The sequence below is a fragment of the Panulirus ornatus genome, chromosome 10 (assembly GCF_036320965.1).
Source record: "Panulirus ornatus isolate Po-2019 chromosome 10, ASM3632096v1, whole genome shotgun sequence".
Lineage (NCBI taxonomy): Eukaryota > Metazoa > Arthropoda > Malacostraca > Decapoda > Palinuridae > Panulirus > Panulirus ornatus.
The window spans coordinates 4740731-4766645 of record NC_092233.1 but is presented as its reverse complement, the minus strand read 5'-3'; the positions used below and the strand labels follow the sequence as shown (position 1 = coordinate 4766645).

Below are 25915 nucleotides of genomic sequence, written 5' to 3'. Positions count from 1 at the left end.
GTGAAAACTATTTACCTTATCTTCTGTCAATTTGTGCTTTTCCAAGTCTTTCTCTAACTGCCATACAGTTTCCCTTAGTTTCTCCCCTTGTTCAATTTCTGCATGAAGCTTATCTGTGTACTTTTTGTCTTGTTCCATGAGCTCTTTGTGTAATGACATCAACTTCTGCTTCCTGTAGTTCAGAAGCTGTAAAGGTAAAAAATAAATGTTTAACATAAAAGATTAACAAAACCAGATTAATAATGGCTTAAAAAGATGAACTCAGTAAAAATATCAGACCTAAGATTTAATTCCCACCAGTCCTACCTTCTTGGCACTCTCTAACTCCTTATTGCTTTGTCCAAGTCTCCACAGCAAATCCTCTCTGCTGTGCTGTCCTTCCTCACAGGCAGCTGCTCTCTGGCTCTCCAATTCCTGAAAAACATAATGCACTATCATTCTCTTAATCTCTCTCCCACTCAAGTTCTTAAATTCCTTCTAGTTTGTTTTCTCACCATCATCTTCATTAAGCTTCTTTTCATCACAGTCACATCCCTTCTGAACTAATTCTAGTGCTCTTCTTTTTTCCATAATGGACCATCTCTCTTTTGTTTTGGAATCATCCACTCACATGGAAGGCTCCCTCTCACTCTTATTCACTCTTATATTTGATGACTTTTCCCTCATGTTCTTGTGCACAAATTTCCTACCAGCACTTACCCTCTCTTTCACTCATTAACATTCACTCATCATGTCCATCCTTTCTCAATGCAACACTTCTCTTATCAAACATGCTACTTGTGTTTCTTACATGACAAATAAAGACAATAACAATATCTTACAAGATGTGAATGGTGCAATGATTCTTGTCACACCCAGGTGAACCGAAACACTGAAAAATAATGTACATTCAAGTCAACACCATTACACCTTAATTATAAATTTGTTAACGAGAAATTATGTACAAGCCTCTTCTCAAGCTCAATATCACTCAATTACCATCTTTTAGTCTGCCTGTCATTTGCTCTCAAACCAAAATTCTTACACACCATGAACATGTTACTTATATAAATATACTGACAATGTAAATAGTGGCAAAACCTCTTACTTTACTTAACCTACTTTTAGGATGTTTTCAGTAAGGCTGAGCTTAAGTGATAAGTCATCTCTTTCCTGTGCAAGTGAATCTATTGTGGCTGCCTGTTCATTTTCTTTTCTGGCTAGTTTCCTCACTTGCTCTGTAAGCATACAATAATACCTGTAATTTCGATGGAGAACAAACTATCTTTTTAAAATGAATGCATATCAATCCTATTATAACCTGCATCTACATCAAGGTACACCAATGATATTAGCTAATCATGGCTGTATAATAGAGGGAAAGTAAATTCTTTGTACAAGACTATACACCATTCTGCTCAAAAAATACAATACAGGCCTAATCACAGTAAACTTCACTTTTTACCACTAAAAAAAATAGATATGCATGATGCGTGGTTTGCAATTTAACAGCTGATCACAAATATTGTGTGTGACTAACAATTCACAATCTGGGAATGCAATGAATTATGAGGAGCATGGTCTTGCAATTCATATATGATGCTCATTGCATGAGGTTGTTTTCTGCTCTATGGTCTATCATGAGAAACACTGACAAAATTTAAAGCATTGTGAATCACTAAATCTCACTCTCAATCACAAGAGTGATGAATCCTTTGGGAAAGAGAGAGATACCTATATAGGTATTTGATTAAATCAAAATCTGGTAGGACCGAGCTCTAGCAAGTGATGGTACAGCTGGAGTGAAAGACACTCAAGAGTGATAGGGGCCTGAACATGTAGGAGGCAAGAGCCATGCACAGGTTCTAGCGAATTGGAGAAATGTGCTGTTACCGAGCTGAAGGAAGGTCACATGAAACAATCAGCAGAAACCACAGAAATGTCTGTGGAGCTTGGCTATGGATAGGGGGGTCTTAGTTTTGGTGCATTATACATGACCACTAAAGACTGAATGTGAGCAAAAGAACATTCTTTGTCTGTTCCTGGGAATGGCGAACAAGTATATATCTTTTCTTTTTCCATACTTTTTTGCCATTTCCTGCATCAGCAAGATAGTGCTAAGAACAGATGAAGAAAAGGTCTCATTCACTCACATCTACTCTCTAGCTGTCACGTATCATGTACCAAAACCAGAGCCCCCTATCCACAATCACGCCACACGGACATTTCTGTGGTTTCTCCGCTACAGCTTCACACGACCTGGTTCAACCCACAGACAGAACATCATCCTTCACACGACCTGGTTCAACCCACAGACAGAACATCATCTGTAAACCAAATTTTTCCAGTTTACTCGATCCTTTGCATGCCTTAGACCCTCCAGCATGTTCAGGCCAAGAGCCTAAAAAGCGTTTTTCCCTCCATCCTACTACCTCCTTGGTTTCCCACTTTTCCTTGTTTTCTCCACTTAGCAATCCTTTCATCACTCATCCTCTCCCTCTCCCTATATTCAAACCATTTTAGTACATCCTCTTCAGTTCAAATACATACTCCTCTTACTACCACACTTCTCTCTTGCCATATCATTTCTAACATTTCTTATTTGATCAACCCTCCTTACACCACATAATATCCTCAAACATTTTGTTTCCAACCCATTCTTCTGAACCTCTTTATTTTTTTGTTTTAGGCCCATGCCTCACATCCATATAGCACTGACAGGACTACTATACCCTGCAACATACCCATTTTTGCCCTTACAGACAATGACTTCCTTTTCCACACATTTCTCAATGCACCCAATGCCTTTTGCCCCCTCATCTCCAACTGGGCTTACTTCAGCTTGGGCCCAAAGTTCCATTCGTTGCCATATCCACTTGCAGGTATCTAATAAACTTCACATCTTCCAAGTATTCTCAATTCAAACTAACAATCCAAAAAAAACTTCTGTCTTTTTAATGAAAAAACTAATCACCTTGCTTTTATTCAAATTTACTCTCAACTTTGTTTTAAAATATTCTCCCAAACTCAGAAATCAACTTCGCAGTTTCTCACTGTAATATGCAATCAGTGCTGTACTATCAGAACAAGTGACTCTCCTCCCAGGGACCCCCCCCCCCCACCCCCCAAAAAAATCCCCAGGGACTGCATACCAGCTCCTCTCTCCAAGACCTTAATTCTCCTCCCTTGCCAACCCATCCATAAACAGACTATACAGCCATGGTGACATCACACAACCCTGCCATAGACCCATTTTCACATGAGACCATTCGCCATTTTGTCTACCCATCAACACAAGCCACACCCATCCTACCATAGACCCACTTTCATCTGGAACCACTAGCCCATCTCTTACCCATCCACACAAGTCTTACTTTCTTGATAAAAACTCCTCACTGCTTCTAATAGCTTTTCTCATACACCATACACCTGTAGCACTTTCAACAATGCATCTCTATCAAGCCTATCATATACTTTCTCCGATCCATAATACCATATACAAATCCATTTGCTTCTCTAAACAATACTCTCACACATTTTTCAAAGCAAATAACTGATTCTCTACAACTCCTGAAACCACATTGCTTCTCCCCAAAAATGACACTCTGCTTTTAATCACCCTATTAATCATTACCTGTCCATACTACTGACACACTATCTAAGCCACTTCTAGAAGAGTTCCCTCTCATGATCTTTCTTCTCATGGACAGGTTCATAAGCACTTGTAATCACCATCCATTTTCATTTTAACACAAATTATTCTAGAATTTACTTCATTATGCTATTACACATTCCTACAGCTCTTTGCTTCAAGAGCAATGCTATCATTTCCTTGGCTCATGCCCTCTCACCAACCCCTGACTTTACACCTAAGATATTTACAAGCACATCTTCCCCCTTACCCCTGAGCTATGTTTCACAAAGGACCAGAACATCTAGATTTCTTCCCTCAAACATACTACCTATTGCTCCTCTCTTCTAATCTTGGTTACATCCACACACATTTAGACACCCCAGTCCGAGCCTTCAAGGAGGATGAGCTCACCCTGCCTGGCTCCTTCCTCTGTTTCCTCTTTCAGAAACCAAAATACTAGAAGGAGAGGGTTTCAATTGCTCATTACATCAAGTATGATAACGTACGAGAACAATGATCAACTTTGCTACTGAGATGAGAGATCTGGGCAGACTTCTGGGCTATTTCTTGCTGAAGTTGCTGGTGCTCATTGAGTGTGGGTAGGTCTCTAAGGTACTCTTTCAGTTTCATTAACTGATCTGATGCTGCACTGTACTTTTCACCAAGAAGCCGGTGTTTTTCTTGTAAGCTGCCCAACTGAAACAAAATTACTTTTAATTATAGAAGGATTACACTATGCATATACTATAAAATCATAATTTTCTAAAACATCTAGCTCTTGATTAGGACTTCATTTCCAAATTATGCTTTTAATTATCAACATTAGCCATGTCTTAGCTTCGTGAAAGCCACACCATGTTCTCTTAATTCCTCATCCTGCTCTAATTAGCCTTCCAATTTAATCAAATTGTGCATGGAAACAATTCTAATAAAACACACCTCATGTGAAAATTCTTTTTCTGAAGCAGTTGTACTTTTCTTTAAATCATTGTAAGCTGTTCTAAGTTGTTGCAATGCATATTCTGTGGACCTGTAAATGTAATAATGTGTATCATGACCCAAATTAATGCAAGAATCATGCAGCAGCCTAAAGGGAAAAATTTGTGGACCTAGTACCGTGTTATATGCATTAATACACGCAAGAGAGTTCAAGCCAATGTCAGAGAATTGGGCTATGCAAACATTATAGTAACATGCCTACCACCACAATGGATAACAGCCCATCAAAATATTTTTCTACCTTATTTAATTTGTGGCTTCCCACTAAACACCCGAAAAGTGCACAGATAACTGTACGTACATTGACTTTCTCCCTATCCTTACTTACATCTCGCACAATACTGTCTTTAAATCTGGAGTCTTTCTTCATTCAACTTATGCTTACTCCATTCAAATAACACCTAGCCCTCTTACAGTAACAGCTCATATAGTGATGTTTCTCAGTTAAGACATTTGAGTATTATGTTACAGACACTGATAACGACACATATACCACCTCAATTGCAGCATCTGCATTAATTCATATTTTCAATGTAAAATAAAAATTTTTTTTTTTAATTTTAATTTTTTGGTTTTTCAAGGGAAAGGGAAAAAAGAAATTTCCCCAACCCCCCCCCTCCTTTTTTCCCGCCAAAAAACGTATAACCTTAAATTTCCTTTGGCCCCCAGACGTTTACTGGGCCCCCCACAGATCCCTCCCCGGGGTTTTGCTTTATTTAATTCCCTTTCCCCTTTTTCCCCCTTTTTGGTTAGGCCCCATCCACAAAAAATTTTTTAATTTTCTTAGGTTATTTTGCTTAAATTTAACCCTAGCTATAGCTTCTATGACACAGTGTCAGTCATGGTGTCAAACGTAAACATCAGTCCATATCGATCCAAGATAAAGTAGAATTGTTGAAAAAATGGACCGTGGTGTTTCGATGCATAAGCTGTGCGACATCTACAGTATTGGTTCAACTGTTAATGATATAAAGAAGCAAAGGGAGGAAATATTGAAATTCTATGCAGACAGCGATTCCAAGAAGCAACTGACGATTAGAAAAACTATGAAAGATGGTAAGAGTACTGTGCAAAAGTGAGTGATGATGGAATTGTTTTGACAGCATCGGACTGATGGAGTGGACCTCTCAGGTAGCATGATAATGGACCTGGATAAGTTGTTCCCTAAAGAACTCAAATTACAACACGAGCGTGATTACAGTGAAGGACGGCTTCAAAGATTCAAGAAGTGTCATGGAATTTCCAGGAATAAAGTGTGCGGAGAAAAGCAGTCTGCAAACCACAAAGGAGCTGCCGACTACGTAGACAAATTTGAGAAACTTGTAGCTGACAAGCACCTCAGTCCTGAGCAGGTGTATAATGCAGATGAAACTGTATTATTCTGGCGATGCACACCTAGGAAAACACTACAACAGAAGGCGAAGAAGACTCCACAAGATTCAAACAATCTAAGCACAGACTTACCATCTTAGGGTATTCAAACATTTAATATTTGTTTAATTTAAATTTCTAGCAGTCCATGGTATACTTAAGACACATGGGAGATGTATAATTAGTGGGTTAGAGGTGTGTTGATGAATTATTATTACGTGACCATGGCTGGTCTGGGAAAATGGTTAATCCGACAAGGCTTTGGAACCAAGAGTGCCAGAAAATCGTTGGTGTACCTGTACTTAAGAATTCTAGACTTGTATCCCATCCACTGGCAAAATAGCCTTAATCAATATCACATCATCCAATAGTCAGTCTGCAAACAAAAAGAAGGTTCCAATGACTGGCTGCCCTTTCCTCAGTTTGTAGCAGTTTATCAGGCCTCTGAATCAAGGGCAGACATTTCAATATATCCACAATAAGTGTTACTTTTGGAATACTGGGAGTAAAGCTGACACTTTGGATGAGAAAAAAGTACTTAGGAGGCTCAGTGACAGCCAGTATCTCATGATTATAGCTAAGACGTGAGGTCTTGCTCACTTAACTATGGCAACTACTGCACAACCAATGGGTTACCAAAAACACTGTATTGCCCAGAAACAGTTGCAGCATTCTTTAATGACAAGAATGCCAACCATGAACATTCCCTCTGTTTCCCAAGTTGATCATAGGCACCTCTCGATATATTCGATAATTACATTCTTGAAAATGGTCATATAAATCAAAAATGCATAACTCAAATATAATAATTAATGGAAGCAGGGAGTTCCCTTATCAATAAAATGGTATTGAATACTATAAAAGTGAAAAACCACAGTAACACAAACAAAGAAATGTAAAATACTTAAATAGACACACTATACAATGAATTCTATCAATAAAAACGGAAAATAACAATTCCAACACGTTTACTGCTGTCCCTGAATTCCTTCCTTGTGCTGATGGAGAGGAAGAAGGCAAGTGGAGGTGTTACTGGGGTAAGGACCAATCTGAGTCCAATGTAGCTGCCGAAGGTGGTGGTGACTGTCAAGCGAGTTCAGCTATTATGTCGCTAGGTACTGATGGCTGTTCTCCTAATGAGTGTCCTTTTTAACAAAATCTGGTGTTTTCAGTTTAGCCTTTATTGTCTTCTTATGGTGGATTTTTTATAGCTAGTACATTTTGGGCCACTTTAGAAATGCTTTCTGTGTTTGGGTCATCTATGTCAAATATAGTGAGAGCAAGGTCACTGCAGTGAAATGCTTGTGAGAGAAAGTGCTTGAACAACCTCCCATTCTCCTGCTACCACCTCCTCCTAGTGTTCCTTTTTTAAAGAAATACTATAATCTTAAAGACATACTATAATATGCATACCGTACAATGAATTCTGTTCATAAAAACAGAACATAAAAATTCCAACACTTACGTTTACTGCTGTTCATGAATTCCTGCTGGTGCTGATGGATAGAAAGGAGGAGAGTGGAGTTACTGGGGAAGGAAGTAATCCAAGTCAGATGTAGCTGCTGAAAGTGGTGGTGATTGTCAAGCAGGTTCAGCTATTTGTTGTTAGATGTCGACAGCTAGTCCTCATTATGAGTGTCCTTTTTATTCAGTCTTCCTCATTAAGCGTCCTTTTTTACAGCACCTGATATCAGCTAGAACATTTTGGATCACCTCTGAAGTGCTTTCTGATTGGGTCTCTGTCAATTACAGTGAAATGCTTCAGTAAAGCTCCTGCTAGTAGGAGAATGCAATTGCTCAACCTCCCTTTCTTCTGCTACAACCTCCTCTTGGTGTTTCTTCCTCAACTAATGAAGATCTTCATTCAATATGCAATTCTATCAACTCCTGCACATCCATCATCCTCAAACAAGCAGACATTTTTCCCTATTTCCACAATGCGTGCATGCATTTTTGATACTATGGTGTCAACACCACAACTCCGAAATTCATAAAGAAAATGAGGGCAAAGCTTCTGTTACACTCCATTCACACAAACAATGGTGATTTCCTCCCAGGCCTCAACAGTGATCATGATGGCATCCCTGACTGTGAAGGACTTCTAGACTTACTTCACAGTCATTTTGTCATTCTCTGTAGCCTTAAGAGCTTTGCAAATATTCTCCATAAACAGTATGCCTTGAGAGTAGACATCACCCCTGGGTCCATTGGCTGCATGTTTAGTTATGTAGTGTTGGGTGTAAGAAAGACCACTGTAATGTTCTCACTAAGGTCCTGTGGTGAAGGTGGATAGTCTGGGGCAGTAATGACATGGAAAATCTTCAAACATAATCCCCTTCGCACAGTATTCCTTCAGCTCTATATGGAGCTTTGCAGCAAAATAATCACAGAAAACTCTACCTGTTATCTACCTCCTCAGATTAAATAATAACAAACAAGCAAAAACTGCTTCTTGTATCCATTAAGAACCCTGAGATTTTTTGAACAGTAGACCATTAATAGATTAAGCTTGGAGGCACCTTCACAGCTGCCCTGTTCAAGCAGATTGGGGCAATCCTTGTCAGTGCTGAATCAGAGTGTAGTCTTCTCTTCAAAGGAAATATACATTCTCAAAGGCATTCTCCTCCACAATAATCTGGTTTTGTCGGTGATAAAAATCTGTTTTGGAGATTAATTGCCTTCCTCGATGATGGTTCAAGAGTTCCCAAGAAATTTTCAGTAAATCACCACCAACAAAAGCAGCCTCACCTGTCATTTTATGGTAATTGTAGACTTTCCTAAAATTTGCAAAACAACCAGGAATTGCTAGAATTGTCTTTGCTGCTCCTTCTTGATCCATCAAATTACCCAGGACTTCAGTCATCCGATTCTACTCATAGAAATGGATACAATCTCCTGGGTAAAAGATTTACAGTGAAAGAGGCAAAGTACTATTTCTTCAACAGGATGTCAACATATGGAACGATTTACCAAGAAGAGTGATTGAACGCAGCACTACAGATACATTTAAGAATGAACTTGATAAACAATGCTTTGGTAGGTAGTAGATGGTTGGCAGTCAAAGATCAGGGAGGCATATTACTAGTACTATCTGCCTGGGTATCAGGAGGGTCAGTGACAGTGAAAGATGCAAGGACAGAACAAACAGATGTTAAAAAATGAAATTTTGAAAGAAGTTTGTGAAAAAATGTAGAGAAAAACTTTTATACTATATGAGTTGCAGATGAATGGAATAAACAGGAAAATGAAACTGTGAATGTAGACAGCATACAAAAGTTTAAAAATCTGTAAGAGGAGAAAGTTCAACAGGTGGGATCCACAAGTGAAAGGCTATTACCTTACAATACAAAAAGCAATCAAACACTCAAACAAACACATACATCAATCTCTATCTTACTGGAACACCTATTATGACAATGTTACTGTACAAACCCCAATGTCTCTTCCAAATGTAACTTTTCAGAGAGTAACTGCTGGTACTCTGAACTTCCTGTGACATCAGTGGTTAGCTTATTCTTGATTTCTTGCACCTAAGACAGTGAGAGAAAGAAACAGTGAAAAAACTTCACTTCAAAATAAAAACATGAAAATGTAATAATTTCTCTATTTCCTATATGCTTTTTCCCACACTTTCTCCTTTAGCAAATGCATGACCTCTTACTTTATATCTCTAGGTTTGACCCTAATCTACACACACTCATTTTACTCATATCACTATTTTAGTACAGTGCAATTCTTTCTGAGACTTACCTTATCAAAATTTCTAGCATTTTCAAATTTCCTTCCTATCCCGTCTCTGAATCCCACATCTCCCCATCATCTTGGAAAAATAACTTTGAATGCTCACTAACTATTTGCTACCTTTGTTCTAATACATGCAATGCTTCCCCAATATATGTCAATTAAATTCTAAAAACTTGCCCATTTCTCTTTCAATACAAAAGTGTACAACTTAATATGTCTAGTTTTCCAAACATTTCCCTATTACAGTACAGTATTTGTGATTTAACCAATCCTGAATACCTTTCACACTACAAATAATGGTGGGCCAAAATAAAATTTCATGGATACATGATTTGCAACTTGAATCTCCATTTTTGTCTGCTGTTCATGTTACCACAGTCTATCATTACCAATTCCGTTTCCAGTTACATGGGGAGGATGAAATGCCTAAAGCCTTACATTTCATTTACATATATCCTTACGAGCTGAAATGAAATATAGACTTCAGTTCCCTTGCAAGAGCTCATTTCTCATGCTTCATGCAAAGCTTAACTATCAAGTTAGACTGTCATTTCCATATACACACAAAATAGCTCTATTGCACATAATCAAAAAACACTACTTTGAGATCCTCATAAGAAAAGCCTCTTGATTTAATCAACTCATTATATTTGCCCATCTCTTATGTATATTACCTCTTTTCCTTATAGTTTAAACTATGCTGTGTATCTTCCCAAACCTAAACTAACTGGCATGCAAGGGTTTCAAGATTGGGAGGCATTCTGGGTTTGGGGAGAAAAATTATATCTTTCTAGGCTCAGACTATGTGGCCTAATTCTGGGTAATGTTGTGGGTCTGGGTGAAAAAAAATTCACCATTAATTACATTAAAAATATAAAATGTCCACAGACCAGATTGGTCCTATTTCTTTCTTTTGTAACCTGGACACTGGCAAGCATTTAAAGAGTCTGGATGTAATGTAGTGTCTAGATTTGGAATGGTAAACTCTAAAACTGCACAAGTTTTGGATGTAATGTAGTGTCTAGATTTGAAGGAGGTAAACTCTAAAACTGCACAAGTTTTCCAACTCTATTGCTCTTAATCTGAAAATATCCCAACCTAGAAAAACAAATATCTTGCATTCACACATAAGAACTGGGAAGAATGCTCAATCATGCATGCTTTCAGTATACCTGAAATTTTTCTACCCCTTGATACTATTTTCTAATTAGCTTTCTCAGTACCATCCCTATTGATCAAGATTTCCAAATACTTCAGCTTATCAATAACCTTTGATTCTCTAATCAAGCTGTTATTGCACTATGATAGCTTTTCTCTGTTAAAAAATAAGAATCATGTGTTTCCTTTCATTTACTTTGAACATCCTCCTTTGACGCATTTCACTGAAGTGACCTATCAAAAGTCTCCAATCCAGCTGACTGAACAGCAACAAGAGCATGAAAAAACTGTGGTAACTTTCATTCCAATCAAACATGACTCAAGTGCATCACTATCACTCCACCTACCTTTCATCTCACATAATGCTTCATAACATTTAACCATGGTGACATTATACTTTCTTGATGCAATACTATCATCGTAATCACTTCTAAGTTACTCTTAGTCTCTAAAACTTTCATTTCACATGAAAAGCACTATCCTAGACTTGTTTAGTATATCCTCAATTTTCACGACTGAATTCCCTCAAAAATAGGTTGTCATTCTCTTTCACTTTTGTATTCCTCCTTCTGAAGTCATAACTTGCATTCCTTTTATTCACACTTTTTCACCAATTTATTCATTTTCAAAATTTACGTCTCTACTCTTATTTAGGCATATATTTGAACACTCTTATCCTTTATTCATCACTTTTTCTGGAAGATTTACCTTTCTCCAAACTAACATCTCTTCAACCCACATTCTTAAACTTTCATTCCACCATGATGTTCCTTTTCATTCCGCAACCTATTTCTATGATGCCACATCCCTTTATACATCCTCCTCAGCTTTTCTTTCATCTCTCATTTTCATTCGCATATCTAGTTCAAGACAACTTAAATAAATGCAACATAAATAGTATTATCACATAACCTGACAAGATCTCATTCATCCCTCTCATAGACCTCATATGAACACTAATCATCTCTTACTTTCCGATAAGAAACATACCAACCATATTCTAGTCGATTGTTATTTTTTCTTCGACTCCATACCTATGTATTGTTCTTCCTAAAATCTATCAACCATATCATAAAATTCTTGCTAGTTCTCTCCATAATGGACCCTTAACCTTCTCTATTTTCACATCCCAACTGCATGTCATACTCTTCATCCACCCATCTAAACAGTGGATTCCTATCATTCTTCCTTTCCCCTGGTTTCTTCTACTCTCAATCCATTTCATTTTCACTCAATCTCCCTTGGTATCTCAACACATAGGTTTCTAATATTTATAATCATTCTCTTATGTTTCACTTACCCTAAAACTTGCAACAAGAGATTGCAGGTAAATCTTGTCATCCATGGTCATATACGCCATTTGTGGTGATATACCTACAGAATTGGGGTTCCTAATCCTTACATGCAACAAAATTACTTTTGCACCCTTCTTCCCATACACACACACACACATTTTTATTACTGCCAGAAAATTTCCAAGTTGTCTCCATCCTTAAGTGCCATTCATACAAAGGACTTGTAACTTTAAACCTCTTCAATCAGACTTTAATATCTTTCCTCTTCTCAAATCTCATATTCAATGCTACTGAACATATTTTTAGAGCAAACTTGCAAGACCCAATTTACATATTTTACTTTTCATGAACAAGTATAAAAACCAACTATATATAGCCTTACCTGATAATGCAGACTCTTCAACTCAATGTCATGACTATTTGGCGAGCAATGAAGTACATGATCAAAGTTGACAGTAACAGATGGAGGACTCCTTACCCTGGATACAGGAGTTGAAGGTGAAGGTGTCTGAAAATTTATTTTTTAAAAATAACCGAAATATTCACAACTTTCAAGTGCCTCCAAGCAAAACAACTACATAAATCTTACTGCCTTGAAACCGCAAATTGTTACTTAAGGAGAGAATTTTCCATCTGGGATTCAATACCTGTAGTTTCTGAACTGTATTTATTGTAGTATCAGTCAATTTTCTTGAAATTATATTACATTATGAAAGCATGCGCTACCTCGCAAACGTGGGAGACAGTGACAAAACAAAATAATAATAATAATAAAATGAAAGCATGCACGCCTTTATACTTTGCCCTAAACATTTGTCAACTTTTTAGATTGTAGAGCACTTATGAGAAGAAACATTGCTGATTAACTAAAGCATTTTGGATGTACATTTGGAATTGGAACAATGTGGTATACTGGGGTTGACGTGCTGTCAATGGATTGAACTTGAATCTCCATTTTTGTCTGCTGTTCATGTTACCACAGTCTATCATTACCAATTCCTTTTCCAGTTACATGGGGAGGATGAAATGCCTAAAGCCTTACATTTCATTTACATACATCCCTACGAGCTAAAATGAAATATAGACCAGTTCCCTTGCAAGAGCTCATTTCTCATACTTCATGCAAAGCTTAACTATCAAGTTAGACTGTCATAATAATCCATGGTAATACATGCAAGCAAATTCTAACAGTTCATAACTAACCAATAAAAAGCTTCCTGTCCATATAATAATCATGGAGTACATATTCATGTCAAGAGGACATCTTTCCTATTGTCCACTTAGACTGGTTAGTTTACCTATTCATCACAATTTCCTTTTATGGAATCTAACAAAAGCCACCAAATTTACCTAAATATTGTTCATATTTGAAAGAGAGATAGAAAAAAAGAGAAATCAGTTTTATGTATTTTTTGCATAAAGCAATCTCCTATTCTGCTCTCTAAGGTACATAAGGGACTGAGCACTGACAATACAAATGGAACATACCTGTAGACTGAGAAGGTATGGAGATGGTAAATTTGTTGCATCATGATGATGTGGCCTATGTATGAAGCTTGGAAGTGAATTCTCCTTTTCCATCACATCAGCTCTTTCTCTGCAAACATACTTTCCCCCTTTATCAACAACATATTGTTTACAACAAAATATTTTTCCACCTGATCTACGCACAATATTTGGAATATGTCAAGAAATTAGTGAAATCGTACATGAAATATACTAAATCTGGTGCTTCTTCATACAAGGAAAACAACAGTATATTAGTACATGGGATAAAAATAATATGTTCTCCATGGCAGCATCAGCACTGACAATAGGACACAAAACTCTCCAGGATTGATGTTCCCTGGGTGCACCACATCCAGAATGAATCAACTCACTAAATCAATGACTTAAAAACACAAACAGCCACTTAAAAAACAAAAGTCCTTACATAAGTAGAAAACAAGGAATGTAAAATCCTAGTTACTAAGAGTGTTGTCAGAAGAACTAATTGTGGGCTACCCCCTGCTTCAGAGATAAGGTTTCCTGTGGGGCAGGGTGGTGCCAGTAATAGACTGAAGGCAAGCAAGTATGAATATGTGCATGTGTATATACGCAAGTGTGTATGTGTATGCATTTGTATATGTTGATGTGTATGTATATGTACGAGATTGGGAATACCGGGTTTAAAAAGAGAGATATACATAAGTATATGCATGAAAGTAGGAGTGATGGCCAGAGCATTATTGGATTACGTGTTAATTGACAGACGCATGAAAGACAGACTTTTGGATGTTAATGTGCAGAGAGGTGCAACTGGAGGGATGTCTGATCATTATCTTGTGGAGGTGAAGGTGAAGATTTGTATAGGTTTTCAGATAAGAGAGAATGTTGGGATGAAGAAAGTGGTAAGAGTAAGTGAGCTTGGGAAGGAGACTTGTGTGAAGAAGTACCAGGAGACACTGAGAACAGAATGGAAAAAGGAGAGAACAAAGGATGTAAGGGGAGTGAGGGAGGAATGGGATGTATTTAGGGAAACATTGATAGCTTGCGCAAAAGATGCTTGTGGCATGGGAAGTGTGGGAGGTGGGCAGATTAGAAAGGGTAGTGAGTGGTGGGATGAAGTAAGATTATTAGTGAAAGAGAAGAGAGGCATCTGGACAATTTTTGCAGGGAAAAAATGCAAATGACTGGGAGATATATAAAAGAAAGAGGCAGGAGGTCAAGAAAAGGTGCAAGTGGTGAAAAAGAGGGCAAATGAGAGTTGGGGTGAGAGAGTATCATTAAATTTTAGGGAGAATAAAAAGATGTTTTGGAAGGAGGTAAATAAAGTGCACAAGACAAGGGAACAAATGGGAACATCAGTGAAGGGGGCTAATGGGGAGATGATAACAAGTAGTGGTGATGTGAGAAGGAGATGGAGTGAGTATTTTGAAGGTTTGTTGAATGTGTTTGATGATAGAGTGGCAGATACCGGGTGTTTTGGTCGAGGTGGTGTGCAAAGAGAGAGGGTTAGGGAGAATGATTTGGTAAACAGAGAATAGGTAGTAAAAGCTTTGCGTAAGATGAAAGCCGGCAAGGCAGCGGGTTTGGATGGTATTGCAGTGGAATTTATTAAAACAGGGGGTGACTGTGTTGTTGACTCGTTGGTAAGGTTATCTAATGTATGTATGACTCATGGCGAGGTGCCTGAGGATTGGCGGAATGCTTGCATAGTGCCATCATACAAAGGCAAAGGGGATAAAAGTGAGTGCTCAAATTACAGAGGTACACGTTTGTTGAGTATTCCTAGTAAATTATATGGGAGGGTATTGATTGAGAGGGTGAAAGCATGTACAGAGCATCAGATTGGGGAAGAGCAGTGTGGTTTCTGAAGTGGTATAGGATGTGTGGATCAGGTGTTGGCTTTGAAGAATGTATGCAAGAAATACTTAGATAAGCAAATGGATTTGTATGAAGCATTTATGGATCTGGAGAAGGCATATGACAGAGTTGATAGAGATGCTCTGTGGAAGGTATTAAGAATATATGGTGCGGGAGGCAAGTTGTTAGAAGCAGTGAAAAGCTTTTATCGAGGATGTAAGGCATGTGTATGAGTAGGAAGAAAGGAAAGTGATTGGTTCTCAGTGAATGTCAGTTTGCTGCAGGGGTGTGTGATGTCTCCATGGTTGTTTAATTTGTTTATGGATGGGGTTGTTAGGGAGGTGAATGCAAGAGTTTTGGAAAGAGGGGTAAGTATGCAGTCTGTTGTGGATGAGAGAGCTTGGGAAGTGAGCAAGTTGTTGTTCGCTGATGATACAGCACTGGTGGCTGATTCAGGTGAGAAACTGCAGAAGATGGTGACTGAGTTTGGTAAAGTGTGTGAAAGAAGAAAGCTGAGAGTAAATGTGAATAAGAGCAAGGTTATTAGGTACAGTAGGGTTGAGGGACAAGTCAATTGGGAGGTAAGTTTGAATGGAGAAAAACTGGAGGAAGTGAAGTGTTTTAGATATCTGGGAGTGGATTTGGCAGCAGAAGGAACCAAGGAAGCAGAAGTGAGTCATAAGGTGGGGGAGGGGGCGAAAGTTCTGGGATCGCTGAAAAATGTGTGGAAGGCGAGAACATTATCTCGGAAAGCAAAAATGGGTATATATATATATATATATATATATATATATATATATATATATATATATATATATATATATATATTTATATATATATATGTATCTTCTTTCTTTCAAACTATTCACCATTTCCCGCGTTAGCGAGGTAGCGTTAAGAACAGAGAACTGGGCCTTTGAGGGAATATCCTCACCTGGCCCCCTTCTCTGTTCCTTCTTTTGGAAAAATTAAAAAAAAAAAATAATGAGAAGGGAGGATTTCCAGCCCCCCGCTCCCTCCCCTTTTAGTCGCCTTCTACGACACGCAGGGAATACGTGGGAAGTATTCTTTCTCCCCTATCCCCAGGGATAATATATATATATATATATATATATATATATATATATATATATATATATAATATATATATATAATATATATATATGAGAAGAGTGGGAGGTGGGCTGTTTAGAAAGGGTAGTGAGTGGTGGGATGAAGAAGTAAGAGTATTAGTGAAAGAGAAGAGAGAGGCATTTGGACGATTTTTGCAGGGAAAAAATGCAATTGAGTGGGAGAAGTATAAAAGAAAGAGACAGGAGGTCAAGAGAAAGGTGCAAGAGGTGAAAAAAAGGGCAAATGAGAGTTGGGGTGAGAGACTATCAGTAAATTTTAGGGAGAATAAAAAGATGTTCTGGAAGGAGGTAAATAGGGTGCGTAAGACAAGGGAGCAAATGGGAACTTCAGTGAAGGGCGTAAATGGGGAGGTGATAACAAGTAGTGGTGATGTGAGAAGGAGATGGAATGAGTATTTTGAAGGTTTGTTGAATGTGTCTGATGACAGAGTGGCAGATATAGGGTGTTTGGGTCGAGGTGGTGTGCAAAGTGAGAGGGTTAGGGAAAATGATTTGGTAAACAGAGAAGAGGTAGTAAAAGCTTTGCGGAAGATGAAAGCCGGCAAGGCAGCAGGTTTGGATGGTATTGCAGTGGAATTTATTAAAAAAGGAGGTGACTGTATTGTTGACTGGTTGGTAAGGTTATTTAATGTATGTATGACTCATGGTGAGGTGCCTGAGGATTGGCGGAATGCGTGCATAGTGCCATTGTACAAAGGCAAAGGGGATAAGAGTGAGTGCTCAAATTACAGAGGTATAAGTTTGTTGAGTATTCCTGGTAAATTATATGGGAGGGTATTGATTGAGAGGGTGAAGGCATGTACAGAGCATCAGATTGGGGAAGAGCAGTGTGGTTTCAGAAGTGGTAGAGGATGTGTGGATCAGGTGTTTGCTTTGAAGAATGTATGTGAGAAATACTTAGAAAAGCAAATGGATTTGTATGTAGCATTTATGGATCTGGAGAAGGCATATGATAGAGTTGATAGAGATGCTCTGTGGAAGGTATTAAGAATATTTGGTGTGGGAGGCAAGTTGTTAGAAGCAGTGAAAAGTTTTTATCGAGGATGTAAGGCATGTGTACGTGTAGGAAGAGAGGAAAGTGATTGGTTCTCAGTGAATGTAGGTTTGCGGCAGGGGTGTGTGATGTCTCCATGGTTGTTTAATTTGTTTATGGATGGGGTTGTTAGGGAGGTAAATGCAAGAGTCTTGGAAAGAGGGGCAAGTATGAAGTCTGTTGGGGATGAGAGAGCTTGGGAAGTGAGTCAGTTGTTGTTCGCTGATGATACAGCGCTGGTGGCGGATTCATGTGAGAAACTGCAGAAGCTGGTGACGGAGTTTGGTAAAGTGTGTGGAAGAAGAAAGTTAAGAGTAAATGTGAATAAGAGCAAGGTTATTAGGTACAGTAGGGCTGAGGGTCAAGTCAATTGGGAGGTGAGTTTGAATGGAGAAAAACTGGAGGAATTGAAGTGTTTTAGATATCTGGGAGTGGATCTGTCAGCGGATGGAACCATGGAAGCGGAAGTGGATCATAGGGTGGGGGAGGGGGCGAAAATTTTGGGAGCCTTGAAAAATGTGTGGAAGTCGAGAACACTATCTCGGAAAGCAAAAATGGGTATGTTTGAGGGAATAGTGGTTCCAACAATGTTGTATGGTTGCGAGGCGTGGGCTATGGATAGAGATGTGCGCAGGAGGATGGATGTGCTGGAAATGAGATGTTTGAGGACAATGTGTGGTGTGAGGTGGTTTGATCGAGTAAGTAACGTAAGGGTAAGAGAGATGTGTGGAAATAAAAAGAGCGTGGTTGAGAGAGCAGAAGAGGGTGTTTTGAAATGGTTTGGGCACATGGAGAGAATGAGTGAGGAGAGATTGACCAAGAGGATATATGTGTCGGAGGTGGAGGGAACGAGGAGAAGAGGGAGACCAAATTGGAGGTGGAAAGATGGAGTGAAAAAGATTTTGTGTGATCGGGGCCTGAACATGCAGGAGGGTGAAAGGAGGGCAAGAAATAGAGTGAATTGGAGTCATGTGGTATACAGGGGTTGACATGCTGTCAGTGGATTGAAGCAAGGCATGTGAAGCGTCTGGGGTAAACCATGGAAAGCTGTGTAGGTATGTATATTTGCGTGTGTGGACGTGTGTATGTACATGTGTATGGGGGGGGGGGGTTGGGCCATTTCTTTCGTCTGTTTCCTTGCGCTACCTCGCAAACGCGGGAGACAGCGACAAAGTATAAAAAAAAAAAAAAAAAAATATATATGTCTATGTGTGTATATATATGTATACATTGAGATGAATAGGTATGTATATATGTGTGTGTGGACGTGTATGTATATACATGTGGGTGGGTTGGGCCATTCTTTCGTCTGTTTCCTTGCGCTACCTCGTTAATGCAGGAGACAGCGACAAAGTATAATATAAATAAACGTAAAATATAATATACATACGAGTCCGAGAGAGAAACAACATACCCTAGTGGAAAAGGATGCACTAAAGCAGCAGGCACCCTCCCCTTGACTTCGTTCCCTGACTGCATACCAGCCTCTGGTTCATAGGCACCAAGTCTGTGGTCACTGCGCTGAAGTTTCTTCCAGCCACCTATCAAAACAAGCATTTTAAGAATGCAAAACAGAAGATCCTACCAGTCTTACTACGAGTAAGATAATGGAACATGATCATCTGCAACTTATATCAGTGATAAATATATTGACAATGCACATTCATTTCTTACAGACTTTATTTACTTAAATATAGCTCTGCAAGTCTCAGTTACGATTCATACTAATTTCTTCTTTCAGCTCCAAAGTAGGTGTTCAGCTTCATTGTGGGACTAACCCCTCTTACACTCCATTCCATTCAATCAGCAAACCCTAAGGTCTCATTTTCTTTGTGGCTAATGCTTGCTGCTCGTTTTCTTCTCTCCATCCCTTAATCCTTTCCCTAGCCTCCCGTCTCTCGTGACATTAGGTTTCAACACCCATCTCCTCTGGGCAACTTTTATTTTCCCCCATTCTTCCTGAGTGTCTAAACCATCTTAGTTATGTTGGTTTACTTTGCATTGGCATCGAAAGAACTAATCAAATTTGTAATTCATTGTAATTAATAATAGTAATTTATCCGTTTATTGACACACATCCTTAGGGCCCCTAATGTAGGATCTTGGTTTTTTCTTCCCTTTAGGCGGTCACTCTACACACCTAACATTAATAATGATGAAGACAGTCAATATTCATCACTTGACACGTTGTTTGCAAAGCAATAAACATATATTTTTGCACGATAAACTTACCAAAATTCAAGCAATTGCAACGTTCATATAAAGTCATATATATCAACAATCGAACCAACAGTACGATTTAATCGTAGAAGACAGACCTTCATCTTCTTCCATCGTCAAAGAAACTTAAACCCTAATATACTCTTAACTCTCATATAAGTGGAGAACTTGTCTTTAACTTTTGTGACAAGTACTTCGCCGACCAACCACAGCCAAGAACAGCTCTTGACAAGTTATCAGCCAATGAGAGACAACTTTTGGGAAGGGAGCATGATTATAGCAAATGAAATAATAACAAAGGAAAAAGATAATAATGATACATGTGATAACAATATTGATGATTGATATATTATTAGAAATTAAACGATCGTTCTGATCATGAAAAAAACTACAAAAATTGAAATTATAACAATGGAATTGTTATACATAGGAAAGTAAGTAGCAACAAACTATTGGGTCCTTTGGAGGCTGTTTAAAGAGATAAGATACAATAAAAAAAAAACAGAATCAAAAAAGTTTGTTGTGGGGAGAGCAGATCAACTAATTGACTTGAGAAATACTCCCCATCTTTTTTCAACTACAGAAATAAGAAATTTTTAATTAATTCATAAGAAAATGTGCCTGGTATCATTCTCTGTAAATCGCTTACCATTTGGGCTTGTTTCCATTACTACAAGAGCAATCAGACATGCACTCTGAACAGCTAGTTTGGTAAAAAAAAAAAAAAAAGAAAAATGCTGAGGACTTCCCTAACGTTTACGAATGCCTGAATCGGCTCATATCTCATTTTTTTTTTTTTTTTTTACTAAGCTAAAACGTTCAGATTCCTTCAAACAATTTTAATGGAATTTTTTTTTTTTTTTTAGTTCGGGAATAATTACAATGATTTGCCGCTGCTGTAACTCCCTTTATTTCGTGTTCAGGTAGGACGATAAAGCTTGAACACGAAGTGTGTCGGGGACGCGCCAGTGAATTTTTTTTTTCACTGCTGAATACCTAGCCTATGAAACCTGATTTGTTTGTGACTTTTGTTCCCTCTCACTGTCCACTTGACTTATTTGTCACTGATGATTATCATACCCAAGTCTTGTTCTTCACATACATAATGTAACTTTGTGGAATGAATAATGTAGTTTGTCTTAGTTTTAACTATCTACGAATAAAATGAACCTTTGCATTTATCGATGCTACGCTTGATTTTCACATCTGATCACAGTTTATCTGTTCGTTTGTTATGTACCAGTTGCAGACGTCCAATTTCTGTCATACAGGTTCAGCATTAACTGCAATATCTAATATTTTGCAACACAGCGCACTATCTTCATTGATGACGTAGATATTAAAAGCCTTTGATAACAGGCTCCCATATTGAACTCTGTGGCATTTCACTTGCTACGGCATAACAAATTTCCAGGCTTGACAGTTGAATCATTCTCTTGTTTACAGCCAGTAACCCAGTAATCTAATCACTCAATTAAACAAAAGTATCTTCCTCCACTCTGTGTTTCAACCATTTCCGTTCTGAGGCCATCCGGACGAAAGATTTGAAAATGTTGTCTTCTCTTACTTGCATTCATGGTCATTTCCCCTCAAATAATTGTAAATAAGTTATTTGTGAGAGGTGTTCCTTTAATCAAGAAAATATGAGAGCGTTTCCTTTTTTTTTTTTCTTATTGGCCAAAAGCATCATCTTCAGCCATCTTTTCTTCATTTTAGCGTAACTAAAGATAATACTGCAATCTCTGCTAACGAGACGCGAGCATACCATCGTACCCTAGAACACCTTTTATCTTATACTAATCTTATACCCTGCCTATAATCACATTTTAATACTGCTTAGGAAGCAGATCTCACACTGGACACAAGCAAGGCGAATAGACGGGATGGCTACTCTCAATTTTGGGGTAGGTGTGCTTCTGAGCCTGCTACTCGTGCTTACCCATGTATTTAGCTAATTATTAAATAACATGGTGTAACATGTTTTTAAGGAAGGTGACTATTCTAACCTTTCCGGCTACTGTCCTTTCCTTTACATTCTAACATTTACAAAATCTTGGAAAATCTCCTCAGTTCCTGTTTACTTACGCTAGTCAAGGTCGGCCAGTGATGTCATATGAACTTCAAATCCGGTCACACCAGATCTGTTGATGTATCAAGAGGTTTAAGGTTGTAATATCACGTTCTAACTTTAAAGTATCCTCCTTTACCTTTACATGCTCACTGTAATCTCTCATCTATCTGTATATGTTATGACGATCACACTAGCCTATCATTTTATGAAAGGGTAATGGCATTTCAGTAGGAGTTCAGATAATATGATAAAACTTAATACACAACAAGTTTCAAGAAGGAAACCCGCCTCACCAGAAGTAAAACGTTTTAAATCCTAACACAAACACATAAGTATGTAGACATCCCCTTTCCCGCTCTGCTGGAGTAGGAACTGTCCTTGCCGTTGGGGAAAGTGGAGGGTGTCTTGTGGATAAAAAGGGATTGTGTGGGGGTGGTTAGCCTGGGTAGCAAGATGCTATGTGACAACGTGACTGGGTTGTTAAGGTCTACAAGGGTGATCGTCTTTTTGCCAATGCTTAGCAACTGCATTACCGTGGTCACCTCTGCTTACTGAATGACTACGCCAATAGCATCTCTGTTTTGCCTGCCTGACCAATCTATCCATCTTTAAATACCGCACATTTAAGTGGTTTTGTCCACATTTGACGTAAAATATAGTGAAATTAGACTGATCAAGCACTGAATAGCTGTTTAGATCAAGGTTTTTCTTCCTGTGTACTGCTGAGAGTATTCATTTCATGGATGCGTGTGTCAATATGTTGCAAAATCTTATCATCCGCTTGCCATAGGACCACAGGTGAAAACGAGTTGTATCTTTAATAGAAAATTTAGAGAAAAAGGAAAATAAGATATAACATTTACCCAGTCTTTATCGTCATGAAGTAAGCCTCCATTTCCCCTCTTCCTTCAAACATAAAGGAATTTTCTAGGGTTTCTTTTACTATTTTCAGCAATTTACGTTTCATGTTGTTTGCTTTGACATTTGAGTTTCTTTCGTCCGACATGAATTTACGCATCTTATTCCACCAGGTTGGATATTGCTCTCTTTGCGTTTACTGTGTGCCAATTACATGGATAACAGGCAGTTCTTCATTGCACTGCTCAATCACTTTGGCTTAGATCTAGAAAATGACAGTCTACTACAGGTTATAGCAAACGTCTCCTGGATTATTTTGAATACCTTGCTGACCTTTTCAAAGCTAAGTCCAGTTTTCAATTTCGGTATCTCATCTTATCCGGTCAGGATAAATGTGGGGATCATAGAAAACTTAATTTAAATCAGGTATCTTATTTCACACAGTTCACGAACTCTGGAAGCAGAATGCAAGCAAATTTAAAAGCGATTTAGCAATAATCACTCGTACCAACCATGTCTATCTCCAATCACGGTATTGTTGACGAAATCTGCCATTTGAAGCAAGAATTATGTTCTTTATATTCACATTGCTAGAAAAAATATCAGAGAATTGTATAAGGGGAAGTTTATGTAGAGTCCACGACCACATTACTGTTGGGGGTAATCTCTCCTCTTCGATACCAGTCTACTATAATAATCTTATTGCGTTCACGGCACAATTTTCACTGATTAGCGGTAAAGTCTTACGTCTATGGTTGCTGCCAGTGTGAGTGTGAGGGATGGGGTTGGGCTATTAATCTGTCCTACTGCTATTTTCTTACAAAGAATAGCTTTGATATCCACAACCTTGGAGCCGTAACACTTCAGCCACGGTTGGGTGTGAACGTGTTTATAGTAGCTGCTCTCTGGGTCCGAGATTCAGTATGGAGTTGTGGTCGGGTCTGGTTCGATCCCTTGACGGAATCAACCAAACAACAATATCCTTGGTGACTGCTAGACCACTCTATCCCCGGTCTTCTGGGCCAGAGTTACACGCTCCGCTGGTCCACCATCACCAGGGGCTTAGGTACAGACCCGTGCGATGTGCCTGGGACTAAATGTTTCAATTTGTATCGCTCACCAGTGCACGAATAGCACTTAACCATCAGTTTTCGAAAGGATGAAATATACTATATACACTAATATGTACAGAATGCATGTCATACCAAGGTATCTAATGCAGATTTACACATACTACAATGAGTTCCGAAATGTGACACGATGACTGGCGCATGCGCAGTTGTAAGCCCCCCTTTGAGGCCAGCGTATATAAAACCTGCTTGGCGAGTCGTGAGACTCAGTTCCTCTCCATTATGTGGCTTCTGCTGTTGATTTTCATGTACGGCGTCGCTGCCGTACCGCAGGAATTACCTGCCCAAGCAGTCGGTAGGAGTATTATTATCTGTTAGTAGTTAAAGCGAGTTGTAGTGCTATTTCCTCATACTGATGAGCTGAATAGGCAGATTTTTCTCCCATTAATCTGCGATATTTTACCGGTGAAATTTATTTCACGATGTGTTGCATCGTGTAAACAGCAAGTGTCCAGTAGATGGAGATAAAACCACAGAAATGTTTCTTGATAAGTGGAGGATATGTTTCAGGGAATTGATGTGTTTAGGAGGGATTTGATGGAAGGCTTTTGAGAGTGCGGCGAAGAAGAGAAATCTACGAAAAAAAAAGGAAGGGAGGAGGGCAAACAGGTTCCGGGGTTCAGCCCAGGTGCTCCATTGTATATACATTATGACAGGAAATTGTATAGTGTTGAAAGTTGGCACTTAGCAGACCGTTCTCGCAGGCGCCTCGGTGTTCTTGCTGATTACAGCTGCATTGCTAACTGGCAGTAGTAAAAAAAAAAAAAAAAGTTCTTGTAAGGAAGTGCTAGATTGGTGATTGAGGGGAAAAATGAGTTTTCCGATCGAGCCTCATTTGTCATTAACACAAGGTACAACGTACAATTACCCATTTGTGATTACCTAATTTTACATTACGGTTTGGAAGTTTTACACCCAGAGGCCCTATTTCTTGAGCTTTCTTCATACAATATATAAAACTTTCGTCTGCTCTCGGTAGTGATCGTTTCATCTTTGTTCCATTCGTGGTAGCTTAAATGCTACACAGTAAGTTGGTGGAGAGAGTCGCTTTCCATTGATAATTTCATGGTTGTTCGGCTGTGCTTATCTCCGGCGGATGTGTTACCTGCTTATCTATCTTTTTGTTCTTATGATGTCGTGTTTTGTATTTGACACCAAGTCTTTTCATAAAATGATACAGAATGCGTGCATAAATTTGCAGGATATTTGATTTCTTTCAGTTTCCACACTGCTTAAAAGGAAAACCTCACTCTCAAAGAGAGGAGACTACTCAGAGTAAACAAAACCTTGCTTTAGGAAGCTTTTAATGCATCCTAGAACTTTAAAATTCAAACTGTGCAACCTACTTAGTTAGGTAAGATTTATGAAATAAACAAAGCGCGAAAACAACATTGATATAAAGAATGACCTATGTTACCGAACAGTGGGTTCCCAGCCTGGGAGGTAAGGACCTCTAGTAGGCATTTTTGGAATTGAAAGAGGGGGAGGGAGGCTGGGGATCGAAGCATTGGGGGTTTTCAGTACAGTGTACACTTTCCATCCATTCCACAAACTATAGAACTAGGCTGACAGTGCGGTGCCCATGGGTGTTTTTTGTTGCCCTATCCTAAAATCTTGTCAAAGTGAAATGTAGGAGTATTGGAACGTTTCAGATATTGAAATTCTTTGCTTGCGTTGTTATCGCTATAGATAACAAGCAATTTGTTCAGGGCTGCCAATTTTTGGGAACGCCCAATTCAGCCTTCGACGGAATGAGTTGCCAGTTTAGTATAAAGTGAGACTCTCTTGCCATTTTTTTCTGACTGAAATAGATATATTAGCATGTATATTAATAGACATGTTGCACAAGATAAAGTTGATTTTAATGCTGACACACAACCTTTTTATAAATATTTTGATTTTCACCCCATTCTTGCGGTTGTGGCTGTTAATTGAGGAGGAAGTG

At 38.6% G+C, this 25915-nt stretch overlaps 2 protein-coding genes across 11 annotated transcripts in view; one reads left to right on the top strand and one right to left on the bottom strand.

Annotated features, from left to right (window-relative positions):
- The window catches only part of LOC139750735 (uncharacterized), a 29077-nt gene extending 8921 nt beyond the window's left edge, over nucleotides 1-20156 (bottom strand). For 4 of the 10 annotated variants that reach the window (XM_071665415.1, XM_071665419.1, XM_071665416.1 and 1 more), the window contains exons 1-10: nucleotides 19924-20136; nucleotides 19106-19232; nucleotides 13669-13777; nucleotides 12563-12688; nucleotides 9416-9513; nucleotides 4553-4643; nucleotides 4120-4309; nucleotides 1102-1217; nucleotides 307-414; nucleotides 16-186 (exon numbers count right to left, since the gene is read on the bottom strand). In XM_071665415.1, the coding sequence (XP_071521516.1) occupies nucleotides 16-186; nucleotides 307-414; nucleotides 1102-1217; nucleotides 4120-4309; nucleotides 4553-4643; nucleotides 9416-9513; nucleotides 12563-12688; nucleotides 13669-13777; nucleotides 19106-19232; nucleotides 19924-19960 (1173 nt within the window). In that variant the 5' untranslated portion in view covers nucleotides 19961-20136. Of the gene's footprint in view, nucleotides 1-15; nucleotides 187-306; nucleotides 415-1101; nucleotides 1218-4119; nucleotides 4310-4552; nucleotides 4644-9415; nucleotides 9514-12562; nucleotides 12689-13668; nucleotides 13778-19105; nucleotides 19233-19923 lie in introns of all 10 variants that reach the window. The other 6 variants (XM_071665421.1, XM_071665425.1, XM_071665423.1 and 3 more) reach the window with 4 other exon arrangements.
- A 3977-nt stretch (nucleotides 20157-24133) lies between these two features.
- LOC139750709 (angiotensin-converting enzyme-like) overlaps nucleotides 24134-25915 on the top strand; it is a 101002-nt gene continuing 99220 nt past the window's right edge. The window contains exon 1 of the mRNA XM_071665383.1: nucleotides 24134-24265. Coding sequence (XP_071521484.1) covers nucleotides 24193-24265 — 73 coding nt within the window. The 5' untranslated portion in view covers nucleotides 24134-24192. The remainder of the gene's footprint in view (nucleotides 24266-25915) is intronic.